We start from the raw sequence: 20,852 nt of genomic DNA, 5'->3' as shown, positions 1-20,852 counted from the left end.
ATATCCTGGAAGCCAAGTGAGTAAACTGCTTAAGAATGGAAGAGAGAGTTCATAACTTTTCAGATATTGTGGCGGGTATTTAAGGTGATAGAGAATGGGATGCTGGTTGTGGGTGACAAGTGGTTTCAATGAAGTGCTAGAGAAGAAAGCCTGAATAGAATGACTTAAAAGGAGATTAAGTAGTAGCTACAGTAATTACAGGCAAATATTTTGAGGGTTTTTTTTTCTGTTAAGGAGAGGATCATTGAAATAGGAGCTGGTAGCTGGAGGTGGACTTGAGGTCAAGGGAGAGTTTTTCTGGGAATGCCTCAATAAAGAGTGAGAAATTGATGATGCATGAAGAAGATTAATAGAGAAAAGTTTTAAAGAAGGCAAGCAAGATGAAATACAGGATACGGGTAATAGGGATTGGCCACAGATAAGAGTGGGGGTAATGATATGTTATAATGGGAAGGGCATAGAATAGAGCTTTACAGATGCAGGTATGTGTTGGTAGGAAGATAAGGTAATTCTTGTCATACAGCTCCTAATTTCCTTCTGTAATAAGCTGAGATGGGTGAGGAGGGCAGGTGTTAGAAATTTAAGAAGGAGGAAGATAAGAAATAGTCATTTGAGAGAATTGGAAGGTGAAATTACTGGTAAAATGTAGAATTACAGGGGTTACTGGATGCTCACTTGAGTAATTAATTAGCACAATTGTGTTTTTTCTCCAGTTACCTTTAGCTATTTGGATGCAGGTGCAGGGTTAACTCTTCTCTGTTTCCTGGTAGAAAGTTTCCAAGTTCTTTTAGTTAGTTCTTTTAGTTTTATCTCTGGCATTGTTTTGTGATCTGTTTGTCCTCTCCATTCTCATTTTGTTGGTCTGGCTTTTACTGTTCTCCTTGGCTATTATAACATTTAATCTGTTTTCTATGCCTCAAATCTTTCCTCTTTGCAGTGCATTTAAAATTCTTCTTAAAAAATTTATTCCTTGAATAAGCAATACCTACGCAAGGCACAAATTCAGAAAGTATAAAAGGATAATCATTGAAAAGTCTCATTCCCGGGGCTGGCCCGGTGGCCGAGTGGTTAAGTTCGCGCGCTCCGCTGCAGGCGGCCCAGTGTTTCCTTGGTTCGAATCCTGGGCGCGGACATGGCACTGCTCATCAAACCACGCTGAGGCAGCGTCCCACATGCCACAACTAGAAGGACCCACAACGAAGAATATACAACCATGTACGGGGGGCGGGGGGGGCTTTGGGGAGAAAAAGGAAAAAAATAAAATCTTAAAAAAAAAAAAAAGTGTCTTTCCCTGCTTAACCCCCTAGATTCCCTCCCTAGAGGTAGCAATTGTTAGCTTTTTTGGGAAGTGTGGAATATTTCTGGTGGACGGATGCATTTACGAACATAACCATACCTATATATTCTCTGCCATTCCCTGAAATAGTACCATACTTTACCCATTCTTATGCATTTAAAATTTTTGTGTTGAATCTCTTAATATTACAAGCACAGGCTATCTCATTCTTTGTAATGGCAATAGCAGTTTTCTCTTGAACAAATACCTTGTCATTTATTTAATGATTCTTATTGATGAGAATTTATCTGCAATCTTACTTCAAGTAATACTGCAGTGAATATCCTTATACACGTTTTATTTTGTTTTTTTTCCCTTAGAGAAAGTATATATATCCGAAGGATATATATCTAGAAGCAAAATTCCTAGATATAGGAATGTATATAATTAGAGATTATATACATTTTTAGTTTTGGAAGATACTGGAAGTTGTTCTAATATATGCTTTACATTAGTTAATCTTCCTTAAACACAGGTCATGTTGTTGCCTTTTGAAAAATAAAATCTTCAGTGGCTCTTCCATTGCGTTTATTTTTGTTTCAGCTTTATCGAGGTATAATTGAAGTTATAATTGTATTCTGTTGCCTTTAAATTGAGGTCTGTTGAGTCTACAAATATGTATAGAGTTCCTGCTGTACCAGATGCTGGGGATACAAAGATGAATAGGATACTTCTTGCACTAAATTTTTTTGTAATCTAGCAGGTTGGACCAGGGTTTCTCAATCTCCACACTATGGATATTTTGGGCCTGATGATTCTTTGTTGTGGGTGCTGTGCATAGGATGTTTAGCAACCTCCCTCACTTCTACCCACTAGATGCCGGTAACACTCCTTACCCTCCAGTTGTGACAATAAAAAATGGCTTCAGACATTGCCAAATGTCCCCTGAAGGGCAAAAATAGCCCTTCTTTATTTTGAGAACCATTGGATTAACAGATATGTAGAAGATTCTAATACCATGTGGTAAATGGGATATTGACATTGAACCACAGTACTTTAGGAACACAGAAGAGTAGAGGAGTAACCTTTGGGTTGAAATCTTGTAAGGTTTAGCTCAGATACTACCTCATCCCATATTCTTTCCTAACTCCTGCCTCCTTTAAATTACTGCTTGTTTAATAGCACATTTTCTTTGTTTGATATTATGGTTAACATGTTTGTCTCCTTTTAATTCAGTGATCATTTCCTATTCATCTTTCTATCGCTCTGCTTTTTTTTTGAGAATTAATAAATGAAGAAATATCAGTAATAGGTACAGAATAAACATGGATTTCTGTGGTAATGTACAATGTAAATTTTACCCATTTGCCTCTGAAATGATTAACTTTGTTCACATGTGTGAAATGCATGATATCTCTTGATATTATACCATTACCAATTGTGTAATTGTGTTAAATTTTAAGCTTTTTAAAGACTCTTGACATTTAGAATTAAATTTTAGAAACCAGCCTATAAACCTATGGGGGAAAAAAAACCAAGAGTAGCAAAAGGAATTTTAGATTTAGTCTTGCCTGCATATGAGGGAATTTGGAAAAGTTAAGTGACTTCACCCAGTCTTTTTTTAACACTATAGGTTTCATGTATTTATTCTAAGAATAACATGATGAAAGATTTTAAAAATGTAAGTTCTTCATCTTTGAGCACTACATTCTGAAGTATTTCTAGATGAAATGTTATGTCTGGGATTTGTTTCCAAATAATATGGAGCCAGTGTGGAGTATAGATGAAACAGAATTATCCTAGAGTTGATTGTTGAAACTGGGTGATGGGTACATTGGAATTTGTTATATTGTTCTACTTTTGTGTGTATTTGAGGTTTTTCTGTGATAAAAAGCTTTCAAAAATATAAGTTTTATCCTCTCCTGTTTTTGATTACTGGGCATTTTGGATTGTTAAACTTTTTTTAAAAGAAATTTAATATACATGTAAGATTGGACTTTAATTTTGATGTCAAAAATCCCCTATGATGTTTGAGTTAGTGAGCGTTGTTCATAGTAACAACTTGGACAGGGTGTGGATACTTAGTTGTTTCACAAGTGTCCAGAGGATTTTTTTATGATTCTGTGAAAACCTTGAAGATGGATTTTGGCTGTTTAGACTATTTCCCTGCTTTATCGCCTGTAATATAAAGAAGGTAGTTGATAAATTTCAGAGAATAGCCAGTCACACCAAACTACAGTGAAATATTCTTGGGGTATTTTGGACATGAAGTGGAAAGCTAGATACATTTTCTTATAAATGCTCTTGGTGCTTAAATTTTGCAGCCTAGTTTGGGCCAAGAGATTGTAAAAGCTCAAGGAATTGAGAGAAGAGAGGAGTTGAACAAGTTTCTTAGAGTAGAACTGTATTTAGTTAAATAAGTCAAATAGCACTTTTTTGATATTGTGTGGTCTGTAAGAGAAGTACATGTTCATATTCTCAAGAGGCTTACAGATTTGTAGGGCATATCTAAAACAGACACATGGAGCGATAATCATCAACATGAACCAATGTGTAATTGACAGTGTAAATCAATGAAATGTTACTAATTGCATGATACAGATAATTGTGTAGAAGTTCAGAAGAGAGGAAGATCAAAGAGGGCTCCAGGTGTTAGGGAAGACTATAGAGAAGGGAGAACTTCAATGGAGCAATCTAGATATTTGTAGATACAGAGATGAGGGGAAGATGTTTACTAACAAGGCAAAAAGCAATATAAATGAGAATAGAGGCAGCCTATCCAAGAGACAGTTTAATAGCCATCATTTCCCAAAAAATGGTTTGTAAGATATTAATAGGTATTAAATAAGTTATGAAAATTCTCATCAGTATATTAAAGTTTCTGAGAAACCCGTGACTGTTTAAGGAAAGGAAGCAGCATCCTTTTTCTTTTTTTAGATTATACATCTCTAGAGGTTAGTATTTCATTGGGTTAATTGAGAGAAACTCTTTGGGAAATGCTATAATGGCATGAATAGAAGGCTGGGATGTTTGGGGACTAGTGACTGACAGGACACATTTGGGTAAGAGAGTGGAGAGCACTGAATACTATTGGTGAAGATTTTAATGTTTTTAATTTAACAAGCTCTTGAAGGTTTTCGAACAGACGAATGACGTGAATAAATCTGTGCTTGGAGATGTACTTCAGGAATAGATTGAAATGGAAAGAAACTGGCACTAAAGAAGGTAGGAGCTATTTCAGTTATACAGGGGTAAAGTAAAGAAGTAAGAATGCTAGACATTTCAAAAGATGAATCTGCAGGATTTAGCAGATTAGCTATCGGGAATAAAAGAGGAATCCTTTGTTTTGAAAAAGGTCCTATCATTGGCAGAGTTGGGAAGGGAAACTAAGCTGAGGAGGCAAAGGAATACCAGTTTTAATGGATTGCATTTGTGGTGCTAGGTTGGAATGACTTGGTAGTAGAGCCAGGGAACTGATCTCAGGACAAAGGACTGGAATTCTGTGGAATAGAGGTGAAAGGCATTAAAGTGATGAGGGTAGATAAACTGAAGGAGAGAGTTATGAAAAGGAAAATGTTTTGGGAGATTTTGAGGGATGGGGACTATAAATTATTTAGCTACTCTGTTACTACCAGTAAAACATGCAGAAAAACTTGTATATTATGTACCATTTCTCAGATCTTTTAGGATTATTAAATTTTAGTGGGTAATATATTTCTTTGGGTAGCAGGAGAACAGGTATTTCTTTGTCTTCTCACATCTGGCATCAGAAGGTTTAGTTTGGATGCAGTAGATATTTTTGGTTTTGGTTGTTTTGTTGGTTGGGATTTGGCTTTGTCTTATTTATTATTTTCTCTCAGAAAAGCATGATGTGGATTGCTTATCAGTTCTAGATATTATCACTTCTGCTTTATTTAAAAGAGCTTATTTTATCCTAGACTGGTAAGTAATAAGTTAGAATGCCCAACTTCAAAACAAAGGTTTTGTAGGAAGGAATTAACTGCTGGATGAAACCAATCCACGTATATACTGGTATATTTATTCCCTAAGCAAAATTTGCTGTTTTATTTACATAAGCCCCTCCTTGTGGGCTTTTTTATTGCCACCACTTAAACCTCACTCTTTAATTCTCAATACCTCACGTAATCTGGTCATTATCTTGGGTCCTCTCACATGCTGAAATTCTTTCTTTGGCTGCTTAAATGAAGGTGGAATGGAATGTAAGCATTTATTTTCAGAAGAAAGGGGTTTCAGCCTTAGATCTGTGAAAGTAAAGCTTTAAGCTTTGAAGTAATGCCTATATTTTGGATAAATAGGCAGTTGATTTTTATGTTACAGTATTAAATGGCAGAAAGTTAACTTATAAAGGTGATAAGGAAATCTTTTTGAAAAATAGTTTTCATTAACATTATTTTCCTCTTCATTTTCCCCTGTTTCACCACACTTTTGAGGAATAAATGTGGCTCTCCCATTTAATTTCCCTTCAGCCTGTACTTCTTTCAGCAGCAGCACTTGGAAAGGCCTGGCAAGAAGTTTAAAGAAGATTTGAAGTACTTGGTTGCCAAAATAAAGTAGAAGGAATAGTATTTGAGCTCTAGTCACATCTTTTCAGTTGTTTTTTACCAAACCTTCAGAAACTTTGTTAAAGAAAAAATTGTGTTCCGTAGTAAAGAAGCAACACGTCTTAGAGTTACTATTTCAAGTAACTAGTAGCAGTAGTAATTTAACACTTCATCATTTTGCTTTTTGAAGTAGGTATATGTTGGGGGGAAAAGTGAAGTTTAAAAGATACAATTCCTTGAAGATATAATTTGAAAATTTTAAATTGTGATTTAAAAAAGGAATATGGTAGTCATTAGTGCTATCTACCTAGTATTTCTGTTTTTCTCTCTGGGCAAACCAAAGTTGAAGGTAGCTATGTAGCTTGCCTTGGGCAATGCAATATGCCATAGTGACTACTCTACCAGTCTTGATCCCTAAGTAAGGAAAGCATGCAGTACACCCTCAGCTATGATGGACATGAATAAAAAATAAGCCTTTGGTTTAAGTCACTGAGATTTCACGGGTTGCTTACTACTGCAACTTAATTTTGCCCTGTGTGGTCTAATATGGTAGCCACTGGATCCGTAATGCTATTAAGCACTTGAAATGTGGCTAGACTGAATGGAGATGTGATTAAGTGTAAACTACAAACTACATTTTAAGATTTAGTATGAAAAGAAAGAATGTAAAATATCTTAATTTCTATATTGATTGCAGGTTGAAATTAATTTATTTTAGGTATATTGGGTTAAATGAAATGTTATTAAAATTAATTTCAGTTTCTTTTAACCTTTTTGATGTAGCTACTAGAAAATTTAAAGTTACATGTGACTTGGATTGTATTTCTCTTGGGCAGCACTTATGTACCCTATCTTGACTAAAATCAAAACTGATGGGAAGAGTAGGCTACTATAACAAAAACCCTCAAATGTGGCATTGGCTCAAGGATCAGGCAGCAAGAAAACTAATATTAGAGGCTGGGAAGATGCAGTGCAGAGAAGCATTTGGTAAATCTTGCTGCAGTAACTTGGAAGGCAAGTAGTGTACCTAATGCACTTGTAGCTTTAGAGGACGAGGTTGGAAAACATTGTATGTTAGCTGTTGTTGGCTCCATTTGACAAGATATAAGAAAGAGATGAGCTGGAAAATGATTGGCCGGTCTGCAAGTAGGAGTGAGAAACAGAAAGTCCAGAAATTTGGAGATGCATAGGATTGGAAGAAGCGACTGCTTCTTACCTTGATCAGAAAGAGATGAAACTGAGAACCCTTTCGAGCAGATAATTAAAATTCATTCTTATAGCAAGGATCCAATTAATCAAGGTTATGACCATCACTCATATTGTTTTAAAATTATTTATTGAGGTCATATTGGCTTATAACATTGTGTAAATTTCAGGTGTACATTATTATATTTCAGTTTCTGTCTAGATTGCCTCATGTTCACCAGCAATAGTCTAGTTTTTATCCGTCACCATAACATATGTGCCGCTTTTGCCCTCCCCCTATTCCCTTCCCCTCTGGTAACCACCAGTCTGTTCTCCTATCCATGTGTTTGTTTGTCTTCCACAAATGTTACTCTCATTGTTAAAACCTCTGAATAGATTAAAGTGACTCAGTAAAGGTCTACTGAGGGAGTGGTGTCTTTCAGTTGTATTAGGGAAAAGAGACTAAAGGTATGGATTTCCTACTAAAGCCAGGTAAGCCCAAGGTACCCACAATTAAGTAGAGAGAAATAGACACACAGTCTGTGGGGCAAGAAAGCAAAGAAATGTAGTAAATCTAAGAGACATATCTAGAAAAAGAGCCGTGGTTCTGGATATTGGCACTTGGAACTGGCTAAAATCAAACGGATAAGAAGCCTTCTAAGTTTTTTAAGGAGCTGTACAGGCAAAGGAACCACAAGAATTGAAAAAAGTGTGAAAAAAAGTGTAAGTGCTTGAGATTTAATGTTCTTGGTCTCCACCCCCTAACATTCTACCAGCAGGCTGGGAATTGTGCCTTGCTGAGGAGGCACACTCTCTGGTTCTGCTTCACTTGTGGAGGAAGGTAACAGACAAGGAAGTCTCCCAAGAGGCACAGAGAGCACTGGACTTAGAAACTCCTCCCAGTGGTCAATCAGAGCATCCCCTGTTACCAGAGCAGAGAACCCTTGCACTATCTGTTCAGCTGGGTTTATGAATTACTGTGAACCATTGACTGTGGTGTCTCTTGTTCCTCCTGTTTTGAACAAGAGTGTTTTTTCATGGTTATACTTACCTTGTTCTGTCATTGTGTATTGTCTGTGAAGGGAGGTAGATTAACTTGTTTTAGTTAATAGGTCTCTGTGAAGAGGGGCTACATCTGGACCTGATAGAGGTTATTTCCACATCATCCACAGATCCTGGCCTTTGAGCTAATGCTCTAACTAGATGGGATTGTTGGGTTATCTTCTGCAGGGGCAGGGACAGGGGTATTCCCCATGTGGAAAGAAGAGTAAACTGAGTATTTCACCAGTAGGGGGGCTTGGGAGACATGACTTAATAAATAGTCCCCTTCTCTTCTTCTAAGCACATGATAGAATTGTCCTTTCCTCTCATTTTTGAAGTCTGGCATGGCTATGTGACTTACTGTGGCCACTAGTATGTGAATGGAAGTTTAAGAGCAGGATGTGATTTACACTCTCCTTTTTACCTTCCTTGGCAAGGTGGTAGTCTTGGAAGCATGTGTCAAGTGAAGCCTAAGTCCCTGATGGACTGTGATAAGCAGATCTCCCCTGCCAACCTGAATTGGATACGTAAAATTAGTGAGAAATAAACTTTTGTTGTCTCAAGCTATTGAATTTTTGGGATTGTATGTTACTATAACACAACCTCACTGTCCTGATTAATGTGTTAGGTTATAATTTTAGTCACAGTAGGTGCTCAATAAATGTTTGAATTGAATACATTGAAATTTGAGAGCAAAAGAAAATGTGCAAATTTTAGACTACCAAGGTACAGCTTTTGGGCTTATATTCCTTTTAATAGCCAACCCACACATTGGCTACGTATATACATTATATATAATACATATATATGTAGTATGGCAAAGAGATTATGTAGGTAGAAGACACAGGAAAAAAAAGAAAACACTGAAACTTGTAACATTATACTTAGAAATAACTTCAGAGCTATGCATGGGTGTGGTTTACTGGATCATTTAAAACATTGATCCTATTTCTGATGATAGCAACTCTATAAGATTGTTGAGAATCCACAGAAAGTGTTGTGAATAATCCTTAGAAAAAATAATATGCATTTCTAACACAAGATTGAGGAAGGAGAATCTTACTCCTTTTGCTTAAAAGGAATATATATTTTTTTTTAATGAGAGGGTAGGGGGAAAACTCCAAACCATTATTTTTTCTAGCTATAGCAGCAGTGGCAGCAACATCAGTTTTAGTCCAGTGCTAGAGTAGAACTTCTTTCTCAAATGAAGTCTTAGGTAGAACCCCAATGTATAAAACTGGTCATATGGGGCTGCTCTGATTTATATGAGGACCTGGGACCCCATATATTTATCTTCTCTGCTGACACTCATAGTGTCCTTTAAGGAAACAGTTTGAGAGTTTTTATGCAGGAGCAGGTATAGCCACTGTAGCCGTCTTCATTCTTTTAGGTTTGGTTTCTTAGGAGAAGGCTCAGATTCTTTGTTTATGCCTAATTTGTCCAATGTTTTAACAATCCTGCCTGATTTTCAAGTTTAAGACTGGCTTGGAAGATATACATTAGAAGGGATGATAGGTCTGGTGGCCTGAGAGTTGGGGAATGGAGAGAGTTGATATCACCAGAGTTGGGAAGAAAGCAAGTAATCAAAAACTAGAATTCTAGACATTTTTACTGCAGTGTTCAGGGCTTGTCTAATACCATAAATTATTTTTAATAATGAATTGTAGTCACTAGACAAAGGTTAAAAATAATGTTCTGAGCTTCCTGCCAAAGAAAATAGGTAAATGTGTAATTATTCTGGAGAGATTTCCATTCAAAATATGGTAACCTATAGTTAGCTGGTAAACTACTTTCCTAAACAACTTGTGCCCTGAAGTTTTTGGTTTTTGCTTTTTTTGCTGAGGAAGAGTCACCCTGAACTAACATCTGTTGCCAGTCTTCCTCTGTTTTGAATGTGGGTTGCTGCCACAGTGGCTGCCAATGAGTGATGTAGGTCCGCTCTTGGGAACTGGACCCAGGCTGCCCAAGGACGGCATGCTGAAGTTAACCACTAGGCCACAGGACCAGCCCCTTGAAGTTTTAGATGTATGTTTAAAGTGATATACAAACAATTAAACATTGAAGTAGTGGATAATCCTCTTTTTCAGTGTTTAATTTTTAAAACATTTTTTATAATTAAAACTTAATAAAAAGTACCCCAGCTTATTTAAATTTGAGAAAATGAGTTTATATTATGTCATATACCATTCTCATTTTATTTGACCAAATTATGATAATATATACTATCTAAAGAGCGTAACTGAAATCCATTCTATTATGGTTATTTTTTTTAAAGAGTATTTTAAGAGATGACTGTAAACCATCCAATTTGGAAGAGACTTTTCCTGCAACATGGAATTAGAATGAATTAGAAATAGAATTAATGTAGAGGTATTTTTTGCATTCTTGGTGGGTAACATAAACACGTATATATGAACCTGGAAAAAGATAGGTTTATCTACTGCGTGGATGGTATGAAAACTGAGAATAGGATTGTGAGAAGTGAAATTAAAAAATCATATACAACTTATTGCTGTTTTTGTGTATTTCCCCCCTTGGTCTTATTAGACTAAGACTTATTTTTTAAAAATGTGTTTTCTCCTCAAGTACTTAGACTAAGAAAGTGTTTGCTTATTCCAGTGATAGAATGTTTAGAAGATTAGGTGACAGGGATGTAAACTACTGTAGGATCCAATTTATATTATGGTCATAGTTTGTTTTGAATCAACAGCAGTATTGTATCTCCCAGTTTAAATACTTAACATTATTCATAATATGTGACTTCAAATCATCTTTAGTTGTCTCTAAAAATTTAGTCTCTTAAGGTGAACGTTAGGTGCTGTGACGATTTGAATAGCGAGAGTTGTGAGAGCTGCTTGTAACAAATCACTTTGTTGCTGTTTCTTAGATAGCAGTCAGGGATTATTGGGAACTGTCATCCTTTTTGGTATTATTTTAACCTGGGGCACTGGTGGAGGAAAACAACTTTTTCTTTTTAAAAAAACTTTATAGTAGCTTTAAAGTAGTTTTTTTTTTTTTATCTGAAGGAGACGGAAAGGTAGTCTCTCAAGCTTATAGGAAAGGGAGGAGCCTTAGGAAAGAATACTGTCTGCAGTAATATCTTATATTAGTATGTATCCTTCATAGTTATTCTAAACTTCTTACCTGTGACTTTGAAGATTTGATCTGTGAGGTTCCAAAAATAAGTCTTATGTGAGAATGGGAAGCAACAAGGGAGATTTTCCCAAGATTTTTTTTATTCTGGTAACAAACACATAACGTTAAGTTTACCATCTTGTTTTTAAGTCTACAGTTCAGTAGTAGTATATATATTCACCCTGTTGTGCAACAGATCTCTAGAACTTTTCATCTTGCCAAACTGAAACTCTCTACCCATTCATCCTCTTTCCTTTCCCTGCCCCTTAACAACTGCCTTTCTGCTTTCAGTTTCTGTGATTTTGACAGCTTTAGATAATTTCATATTAGTAGCATCATACAGCATTTGTTCTTTTGTGACTGGTTTATTTCACTCAGCATAATGTGCTCAAGGTTCATCCATGTTGTAGCATGTGGCATGATTCCCTTCTTTAGTTAGGCTGCACAGTATTCCATTGTGTATGTACACATACACACACACAACATTTTCTTTATTCTCCCCAGATTTTTAAAGTCACATTAATTTGATTTGCTCAAACTACAGTTAAAATCACATACCGTCAGGTGCTGCATAGTGACGTTTTGGTCAACGACGGACCGTGTATGCAACAGTGGTCCTGTGAGATGAGTACCACATGCCTAGGTGTGTAGCAGGCTATACCATGAAGGTTTGTGTAAGTACTGCAGGGGAGGAAGAAATTTTCCTCTGCCCTTCTAGGTTCTTCTGGCTGGTCTAAGAATTAAATTGACATGAGATAGATTAACAGGAGAAAAACAAACAAAAGTTTAATAATATGTATACATGGGAGAGACCTAGGAAAACTGAGTAATTTGCCAAAACGGCCAAAGCCCTCATCTTAAATGCCATCCACACCTAAAACAGAAGAAGATGTAGGGGGTAGGGATAGTCAGGGACTTCAGAGGGAAGGGGAAGGCAGTTCTCACAGGTAGGTGAAAGGAGCACATGTTTGGAAAACAAGTGTTTGGCCACACAGAAACAGAAGAACATAGAAGGGAGCCCAAAAAATAGGCTTTTCTAGGTTACCCCTCCCCCCTTGCATCTACTACCTAGTTCATGTTATGCTAAGGTGCTAGCTTCTTGAAACAGATTTTTTTGTTAACCTGAATTCTTTAGAAAGTTAAGGGGGAGATAACAAGAAAAACTTTGAGTCTTTCGTTTCTTAGAAATAATCAGCCTAAAATAATCTCCACATTATATCTCTGTGTGTGTATCCTATAAAAGCTTGTATTGTTTAGATTTAATAGGAAGAATAATCCTATTAATGTATAATCTCCAGTTGGGTAGAAAAGCTTTGAAGATAATTTGGAAAACTGCTATAAAAAAATAGAAGGGAGGTTTGAAAAAGATTAGAAGAGGTGAAATTAAAGATTAATTTTAATTGGGGGGGAGGGGAGCAGTCATAGAAGAATAATGATCCAAATCTAAGGAGATAGGATTTGTGGGAAAGAGATTGCTTAGTGTTAAAGCAGGGAATATATATCTATATAATCCGTATATATCTAAATACACACACACACACACACAATTATATTTGGTAAAGGAATAAAATTTGGTTTTAAAACCTTCCCTTAAGGTGTAACTTATTTTGATTAGACTAGTGAAGTTATATTTTTAGGAATCCATGTGTATACTTTAGAACTATCCCCTAGAAAGAAAAACTGGGGGGGAGAAAGACTTTTGGTGGCTTTGAAATGTCCATTGGAATCTGAGTAGTTATCAATGTAAAAATCTAATTAAAATAATATTTTTGACCTTGTATGATTATCTTGTAATTCTGTTTAGGTGATTTTTATGCCAGGTGAAACTGATTAAAGGGAAAATGTAAACAAAATAAACTTTTAGCATCAAGTGAAGTAATTTCATCAGTGCTTAAAAACATTGAAGGCAGAGAATATGAAAGCCTTTGATAAGAATAACAAAATCCTAATGATATGCTATTGATAAAAGAGAATATCTCATTTTATCACGAGTACTGTAATTCATATTTACTTAGTGTTAGTTATTTAAATTAAATATGCATATTCCAGACTTGATAAACCAGTTAAGAATTTATCTTAAATATTCTATTAGCTCTGTTGATAAATAATTAGCAATTAGTTTTAGGAGGAAGCATTTAACATTTTCTTCTGGTAATATTTTTAATAGAAATCTGGGCATGCCCTGAGTTATTAATTTTTAACTAATATTAATTATACAGATTGCCATTGATCTCTTCACTTATTCCATGTCAGCTGTGTTTGTGTTGCTTGGACATGCCGGCCTACTCCCTCACTTTTTTGTGTGCTTTTAGCGTGCTGCTGCATATTACTATTTATATGTGCTTGGATTAAATGGATTTATATTTTCTGGTTTTAACTGAATAAACCTTCAGAATGGACAAGTGGCTTTAATATTCATATGAAGAAACCATGGACTAAATAGAAAAAAATGCAGGTATCACTGAACAACAAGAAAATGGCAGACACTCTGCTGTTGATAATATCGAAACTCATCCTAAATATTTTGTTGTGACATATTATCTAATATTGAGCTATCACAATTAACAATACACTTAAAATTGTTTATCTTATTTATCTGTGTTTTATAAGATTTCATAATCATTACAATAGTGTTATGTATGTGCTTAATTAATAAACACATTTATGGGCTGCATGTTCAAAACTTTACTAATAGTGTTGAGCAGTCTGGAAAATTTGGAGACCACTGGCTTCATCCTCTTCCTAAACCACAGAAGCAACCAAACTCTTGGAAGTCAACAGTACTGTTTAGTGGTGGCTATGGTAAATTGATTTCATCTAAACCCTCACCACCATACTCCTGTACTCCAGCAGATTGTGCTTCCATCACGTTCTTTCTCCTTTTTTGGTATTTCTCTAAAGTGTACTGATAATGTGTTAAGCTATTTTTTTTGGTACAATTTTGTGTTTGTCCATTGGTTATGCAAGAAAATTAGTCTTAATCATATCGTGTGTATATATCTATTAAATCATTTAAACTCCATTTCTCTCTCTTTTCCTTCAACTCTTGCCCAGGTGTGCAGGAAATTTTTTTCATTTATATCTCCCTTTTGCAAACTTGTTTTATTGGGGTATGCCTTGAAAACAACCATAATTATGGGACAAAGATACTGTTAGTCATATACCAGGCCAGATGAAAAGGAAATTTAAATATTTTGAGGTAGACAGTAGACATAATTAAAAATCTGTGCTGTTTATGAAATTCTTAAATGTTTATGCAAATCTTAAGAACTTTTATTTCTCTTGCTTACATTTTTTGCGTTTAAACTGGTTTTTCCTTGAGTACCAAAAGTCCCGTTTAAATTAGCATATTCATTTTTTATATTGCTAGTGTATGTTATACAGATATTGCTTCCAATTGTAAAGGTTAGTTTACACTATTTCGGGTAGTCTTGTGTGTTAAATCTACCTTTGTGGGCTAGTTTAGGAACTTCGTTTTTATAATAATGCTTGCTTTCCCAGCAAAACTTGGAAAGAGTACTATATACTTTGTTTCCAATTTATTTCCTTCCATACTCTTGAATCTACTCTAGGTAGGGTTGTTTCCTGGGTTCTCTACTGAAACAGCTCTTGTCAAGATCACCAGCGATTACCACATTGTTACATCCAAGTCATTTCTCAGCCCTCGTTTTACTTAACTTACCAGGCATTTGACACCTATGATTATGTTCTTCTTGAAATGACTTTTTCACTTGGTTTGTGAATACCAATTTCCTTCTTTCTCACTGGTTGGTTCTTTTTAATCTCCTTTATTTGTTAACTTTGAAGTGCCCCAAGGTTTCCTCCTCTCTCTGCAGTCCATTCTGAGTGACTCAGTAACCAAGTATATATGCTTATGATGCCCAAGTTTATATCTGCAGGCCATACTTTTACCTCAACTCCGGATCCATCAGCTACCTGATCAGCATCATCATTTGGGTATTTTGTAGGCACGTCAAAACTTTCGTATTTGAAAACGGGCCTCTGATTTATAGCCCTCTCCCAGTCTTCTACCTCCAGTCTACCCTATCTCAATTAATTAATGGCAGCTCCATCTCTCCAGTTGCTTAGGACAAAACCTTGGAATGTCTTTAACTCCTTTCTTGTTCTGACACCTCACATAAAACTGCTATCAGATCTGTTATCAAATGTCATTGATTCTATCTACGAAATATTTCCTGACTCTCACCAATCCTTGCCACTTCCTCTTCAACACCCTAGTTTTAGGCCGCTATCATCTTTTGCTTTGATAATTATAGCAGCCTTTTAATTTAATTAATCTCTCTACTTCTGCCCTTGCCTCCCAACAGTCTCTTTAATACAGCATCCAGAGTGATCCTGGATTTATTTTGATAAAATGTAATTTAAATTATATCACCCCCTCCTCTTAATCCCTCAGTGACTTCCCCTGCTCTGAGTAAAATGTAAAGTTTTATAATGGCCTACAAAGTAACACACAATGTGTAACATCATATATGACCTTATCCTCCCCTTCACATTTTTACCTCTGTGATCTTATCACTTAGTATTCTTCCTACACATTCATTCCATTCTAACCACACAGGCCTCCTTGCTTTTCCATGAACACACCAAGCATACACCCAACTTGCTTTTCCTTCTGCCTAGAATACTTTCCCCCACCTTGATTGCGCCTTTGCCTCCTTCAGGGTCAAATGTCACCATGTCAGCAAAGCTTTCTCTGACTGCACTATTTAAAATAGCAACACTCCACTCTCATGTGGAAGTTAAACGTGTAGACAAAGAGAACAGAATAGTGGCTACCAGGGGAAGGGGAGGGTGGGGGGGCACAAAGGGTGAAGTGCTGCAGGTACAACATAACTGATAAACAGTAATGCACAACTGAAATTTCACAAGATTGTAAACTATCATAATCTCGATAAAAGTTAAAAACAAAACAACAACAAATAAAACAGCAACACTTCCCTCCTTTCCAGCCTCGTCCCTCTTTACCCTGCTTTTTCCCCATAACACTTAACTACCACCTAAAATACTGTTTACTTATTTGTTTTGTTTTCTCCCAAGTAAAAAGTATACTTGATAAAGGCATGAACTTAACTTTTGTTAACTGTTTTATCCTTAGAACCTAGAACTGTGACCGGCACATTGTAGTCACTCACATATTTGTTGAATGAATAACATTATATTCTAAATTTAAAATTGTGGACTTAATTTTTGGAGCACATTCATCTAAAGATTTGGTTTTTGTTTTTTTAATTCCTGTGGTGGGGGAAGGGGCTAGTTGATTATATAGGAACTAGAGCTGCAACCACAATAAAAGATGATCGCCTGTCTTTCTTCCTTAAGTAATCTCCTATAGATTCCTTAACAAAAATTATTTATAATAATCTTTATATTAAAGTATAATATACATTCAGAAAAATGTACAGATCATATGTGTGTAACTTGATGAATTTTTACAAAATGAATGCACAGGAAAAATTACCACCCAGATCAAGAAATGGGATATTACCAGCAACCTCAGAAATCTCCTGTACCCAGTCATTACCCCTCTTAAAGGTAGGCAGTCACCGTAGAATAGTTTTGCCTGTTGTTTTGAGCTTTATGTAAATGGAATAGAGAGAGAGAGAGACTGTGTGTGTGGCTTTTATTTAAAGTTATGTTTGTGACATCCATTCCTGTTGTTGCATAGAAGTTGTTAATATTCATTATTTTAACATATCCATTGTATGAATGAATATATCGTGACTGATTTTCTGTTGCAATACTAGTGGACATTTGAGTTGTTTCCAGTTTATGGTGAATTTTTGTACTTTGATCTCATGTGTATGCATTTCTGTTGCAGTGAAATTTCTTGAGTTATAGAGTTTACACAGATTCAGCTTTAGAAGATCAAAAGGTTTTCCAAAGTTGTTACGCTGATTTACACACCCACCAGCAGTGTGGGAGAGTTTCAGTTGCTCTACTACTTTGCCAACAATTGTCCTAATCTATTTAAAAAATTTTAGCCATCTTCGTGAGTGTGTAGGATATCACGTGATTTTAATTTTCCCTATATCTAATAATATTGAGTACCTTTTCATACTTTTATGGGTCATTTTGATGAATTATTACTTCCCCTTCCCCTGAGCTTTATAAACAGTAGATTTCTAAGAATAACTAGGTAGCGTGTAGGACACTAATACAGCACAGTAAAAAATATTTTCCCGTCATCTACACTAGGATATTGAGGAAGATGTAAACTTGACTGCCTAACGCTGAAGACTTATTTTTAAGGGGTCTGAAATAAATTGCTGTGCTTTGGCAAGGGGAATTATTTAGGATTTATTAGATTAATTTTATGATTAAGATTCTAAAATATCCCAGGTGTGTTTAAAGTGATTAAAAATTGGGTGTAACACTTGTTGGGCAATTAATTTATTGTCTTTAGTGAGCACTTTGTGGTCCTGTCCATATGAACTGACCCCTAATCTTTTAAAAATCTTCTCCTTATGTATTATTTACAGATAGAAGGAGCATAGAAAAGTAGAGGGTAAAGTCTTTTCAGGTAGATCATTACCTATATTGGAAGTTCTTCCTTAGGAATGGTTTGTTCATTTAGTCAGATTGTTTTTTGAGCACTTTTGAGAGAAGCATTCATATCTAAAAGGATGTATGAGCCAATAAATTAATTTTACAATAAGCGTGTATAAAGGAGATGACATTTGAACTAGTCTTGAAGGATAAGGAGAGAGGTAAGTTATAGGAAGATGAAAGACCTAGAAAGCAGTCCAGGCAAGAGACACGTACTAGGGTGTGACATTGAGAGGGACATGTGTTCTGAAAATGATGAGAATTTCGGTGTTTTATTGCTGAAGTTGGAAAAGCGAGTTTGGGCCAGATTGAGAGTGTTCTTGAATACCAAGTTAATAAGTTGGGACTTTATACTGCAGGAAATAGAGAATTAGTGCAAGTATTGAATCAGGAAAACGATGCCATTAGATTTTTATTTGGAAAAATGTTCTGGAAGATATGTAGGTGATGGATTGGCAAAAGAGAGAGATGACAGGCTGGGAGTGGACTAACAAGACTCACCTTAAGTTGATAGTTTGAGCAGTTACGTAACTTGTAATGCTACTAACTTAAGAAGGATGCAAGGAGAAGATTTGGTGGGTGAACAAGTTGTGTTCAATTTGGACATGTCAAGTTCTATGTACCTATGTTGTATTCAGTAAGAAAAAAAGTTAAATTATAAGTTTCCTTGTCTATGATGCACTTTAAACATATGTTGTATGTTCCAGTGAGAGAATAGGAACAGGAATGTCCAGTAGGAGCAGGAATGTCCTATAATATCTTCATCCTCACAGTCAGGTTGCATTTTGTTGTTGCCCTCTCTCATCATTTGCTTTTTTTGTTCTGTATGTTGTCTTAAATTTTTCTCTGGTCTCTCTAGACTTGTTTATCCATTCTTGATATTACTATTTTGTCCTCCTTTTTTCCTGCTGTCTTGTCACAAATAATGTAATATGAGCAGCTTTAAAAACATCTGATAAGATCTCTCATTGTATGGGCTTAAAAATTTATCCAACTCTGGACATATATCCTTATGCTGTGTCTTTTATTTAACTTGTAAATGCTGGTACTGTGCAATATTTGTGCAGGAACTTAAATGTTTTGTCATAATGATATGGGTGGATACCTGATTATAAAGGAACAGAGGTCGGTTCTCATGTGTATCTGGAGGAATTTCATACATATGTAGTTCTTACTTGATCTTTTCTCTGAGGAAACAGAAACCAATTTCCCCTTAATTTCCAGCCATTAAATTCTCTCTGTATCTGAGGTCTAGCACAGTTCGGGGCATATAGTAGCTAACTATTTATTGGATGAATGAATGCCTGTTATCTTTTCTTCCCTCATGTAATAGAGGAAGAGGAAGAGGTGGCTGTGCTTCATCAGCTAAATCTCTTAAGTGCTGTGGATTATCATCCCCTCCTGACTTCTTAGGGACTTCACTCCTGTGTTTTCAACCTCTCTCTCTGTAATGGATCTTTCTCATAAGCATTTTAAACATATTCAACTCTTTGCTATCTTTCAAAACAAAATACTCCCTCTCCCTGACTTTCTTCTTTGGTCCACTTTACTGCCATGTTGCCGTCTCTCTCTCAAGCCAGACTTCCTGAAAAGCTTATCTATACTTGTTATTAAACACTTTCTCGCTTCTTGCCCACTTCCTTAGTTTCTTTCTTGATTTATCTGCAGTATTTGATGTTGAACTTGAAACATATTCTTTCTTTTCTTTAATGTAGCACATTTTCCTGGCTACTCCTTTCCTTTGCAGGTTCCTCCTCTTCTGCCTGTTCCTTAACTGTTTGCATTCATCATAGGCCACTTTCTCTTCTCATTCTACTCATAGTCCTTGAGTGATCTAACCTACTTCTTTGGATGGACTCACTGTATATCTTCTGATAACTTCTGTAATCTCTAGCGCAAACCTCTTTTTCTGGACCTTCTCCGGTATTTCCTGTCTCAGTGAATGGCACCACTATCTAGCCTGTTGGCCAGGCTAGAGTCCCCTCTTTCCTCATTTTTTCCCCCTGATTCTTGATTGTGGTTATTCTGATAAACTAGTTTTACACTCTTTGAGGTATTTTTCCTGACCGATGGTTATTAGTGCAGTACATTAGTATGGTATAAATTCAGGAGATATTAGGCACATTTGATTGTTTAGGCTACCTTTGCCCCAATTATTACTGACTGATACAGATCTAAAATAATAAATTTCCATTAAGATTTTTAGTTCACATAAATCAAATAAAAATTTATGGGAATTTATGTTTTACCAAAGATGGTTATGTTCAATGTTTGTTCTAAATCATACATTATTTTTTTAAAAAAGAAGCTGTGGGCCTGGCACTGTGGTCAAGTAGTTAAGTTCATGTGCTCCTCTTCGGTGCCCCAGGGTTCGCTGGTTCAGATTGTGGGCACCACTCATTAAGCCATGCTGTGGTGGCATCCCATGTAGAAGAGCTAGAATGACTCGCAACTAGGATATATAACTATGTGCTCTGGGGTTTTGGGGAGGAAACAAAGACAGAGGAAGATTGGCAACAAATGTTAGCTCAGGGCCAGTCTTCCTTAAAAAAAAAAAAAAAGCCATTTCTGAGATGAAAAAACCTCTTAGTTTCACATAGAAAATAAAGTTGTATCATTGTCGATATAAATAAAGATGTTTGGTTCTGCTGAGAAAACAACATAACTTCTTGTCATATCCACTCTTCTTCACCATTGCATGCTCATTTTGTTTCCCAGTCTGATTTATTTTTAAAACTTCTTGGAAATAGAAACTGTCTCTCATACCTGTGTACCTCTGTCCACAGTGATGTTGTGGCCATCATAGATATTTTAGTAATGATTGACTTTAAAGCTTAAGTTTGTGAGTAACAGTTTCAAGTGAATGACACCTTCTTTTGTATTCACATATAGTGCCTATGGATAGTCGTAAATGATACAGGTTGTGAAAGAGGTTAAAGGCATTAGGATCTGTTCCAATCTGAATCGACCACTGGATTTACTGACTAACTGAAAAATTATAATTGAAGTTTCAGATTATTTATGACTCAGTTTGCTCAAAAAAATTACTTGATTTTCTTAATGAGTCTTTTAAAAAGCAAGCT

The 20,852-nt window shown here is 35.8% G+C and overlaps 1 protein-coding gene across 4 annotated transcripts in view; it reads left to right on the top strand.

The window, feature by feature from the left end:
• Positions 1–20,852, top strand: part of SP3 (Sp3 transcription factor) — a 55,604-nt gene that overhangs the window by 24,068 nt on the left and 10,684 nt on the right. For 2 of the 4 annotated variants that reach the window (XM_070508130.1, XM_044768698.2), the window contains one exon: positions 16,672–16,755. The exons of the other annotated variants lie outside the window; for them this stretch is intronic. In XM_070508130.1, coding sequence (XP_070364231.1) covers positions 16,672–16,755 — 84 coding nt within the window. The remainder of the gene's footprint in view (positions 1–16,671; positions 16,756–20,852) is intronic. 4 annotated transcript variants of the gene reach the window in all.

The sequence above is a fragment of the Equus asinus genome, chromosome 4 (genome assembly GCF_041296235.1).
Source record: "Equus asinus isolate D_3611 breed Donkey chromosome 4, EquAss-T2T_v2, whole genome shotgun sequence".
Classification (NCBI taxonomy): Eukaryota; Metazoa; Chordata; class Mammalia; order Perissodactyla; family Equidae; genus Equus; species Equus asinus.
The sequence above is the reverse complement of the archived record's forward strand: the minus strand, read 5'-3'. Positions and strand labels throughout refer to the sequence as shown.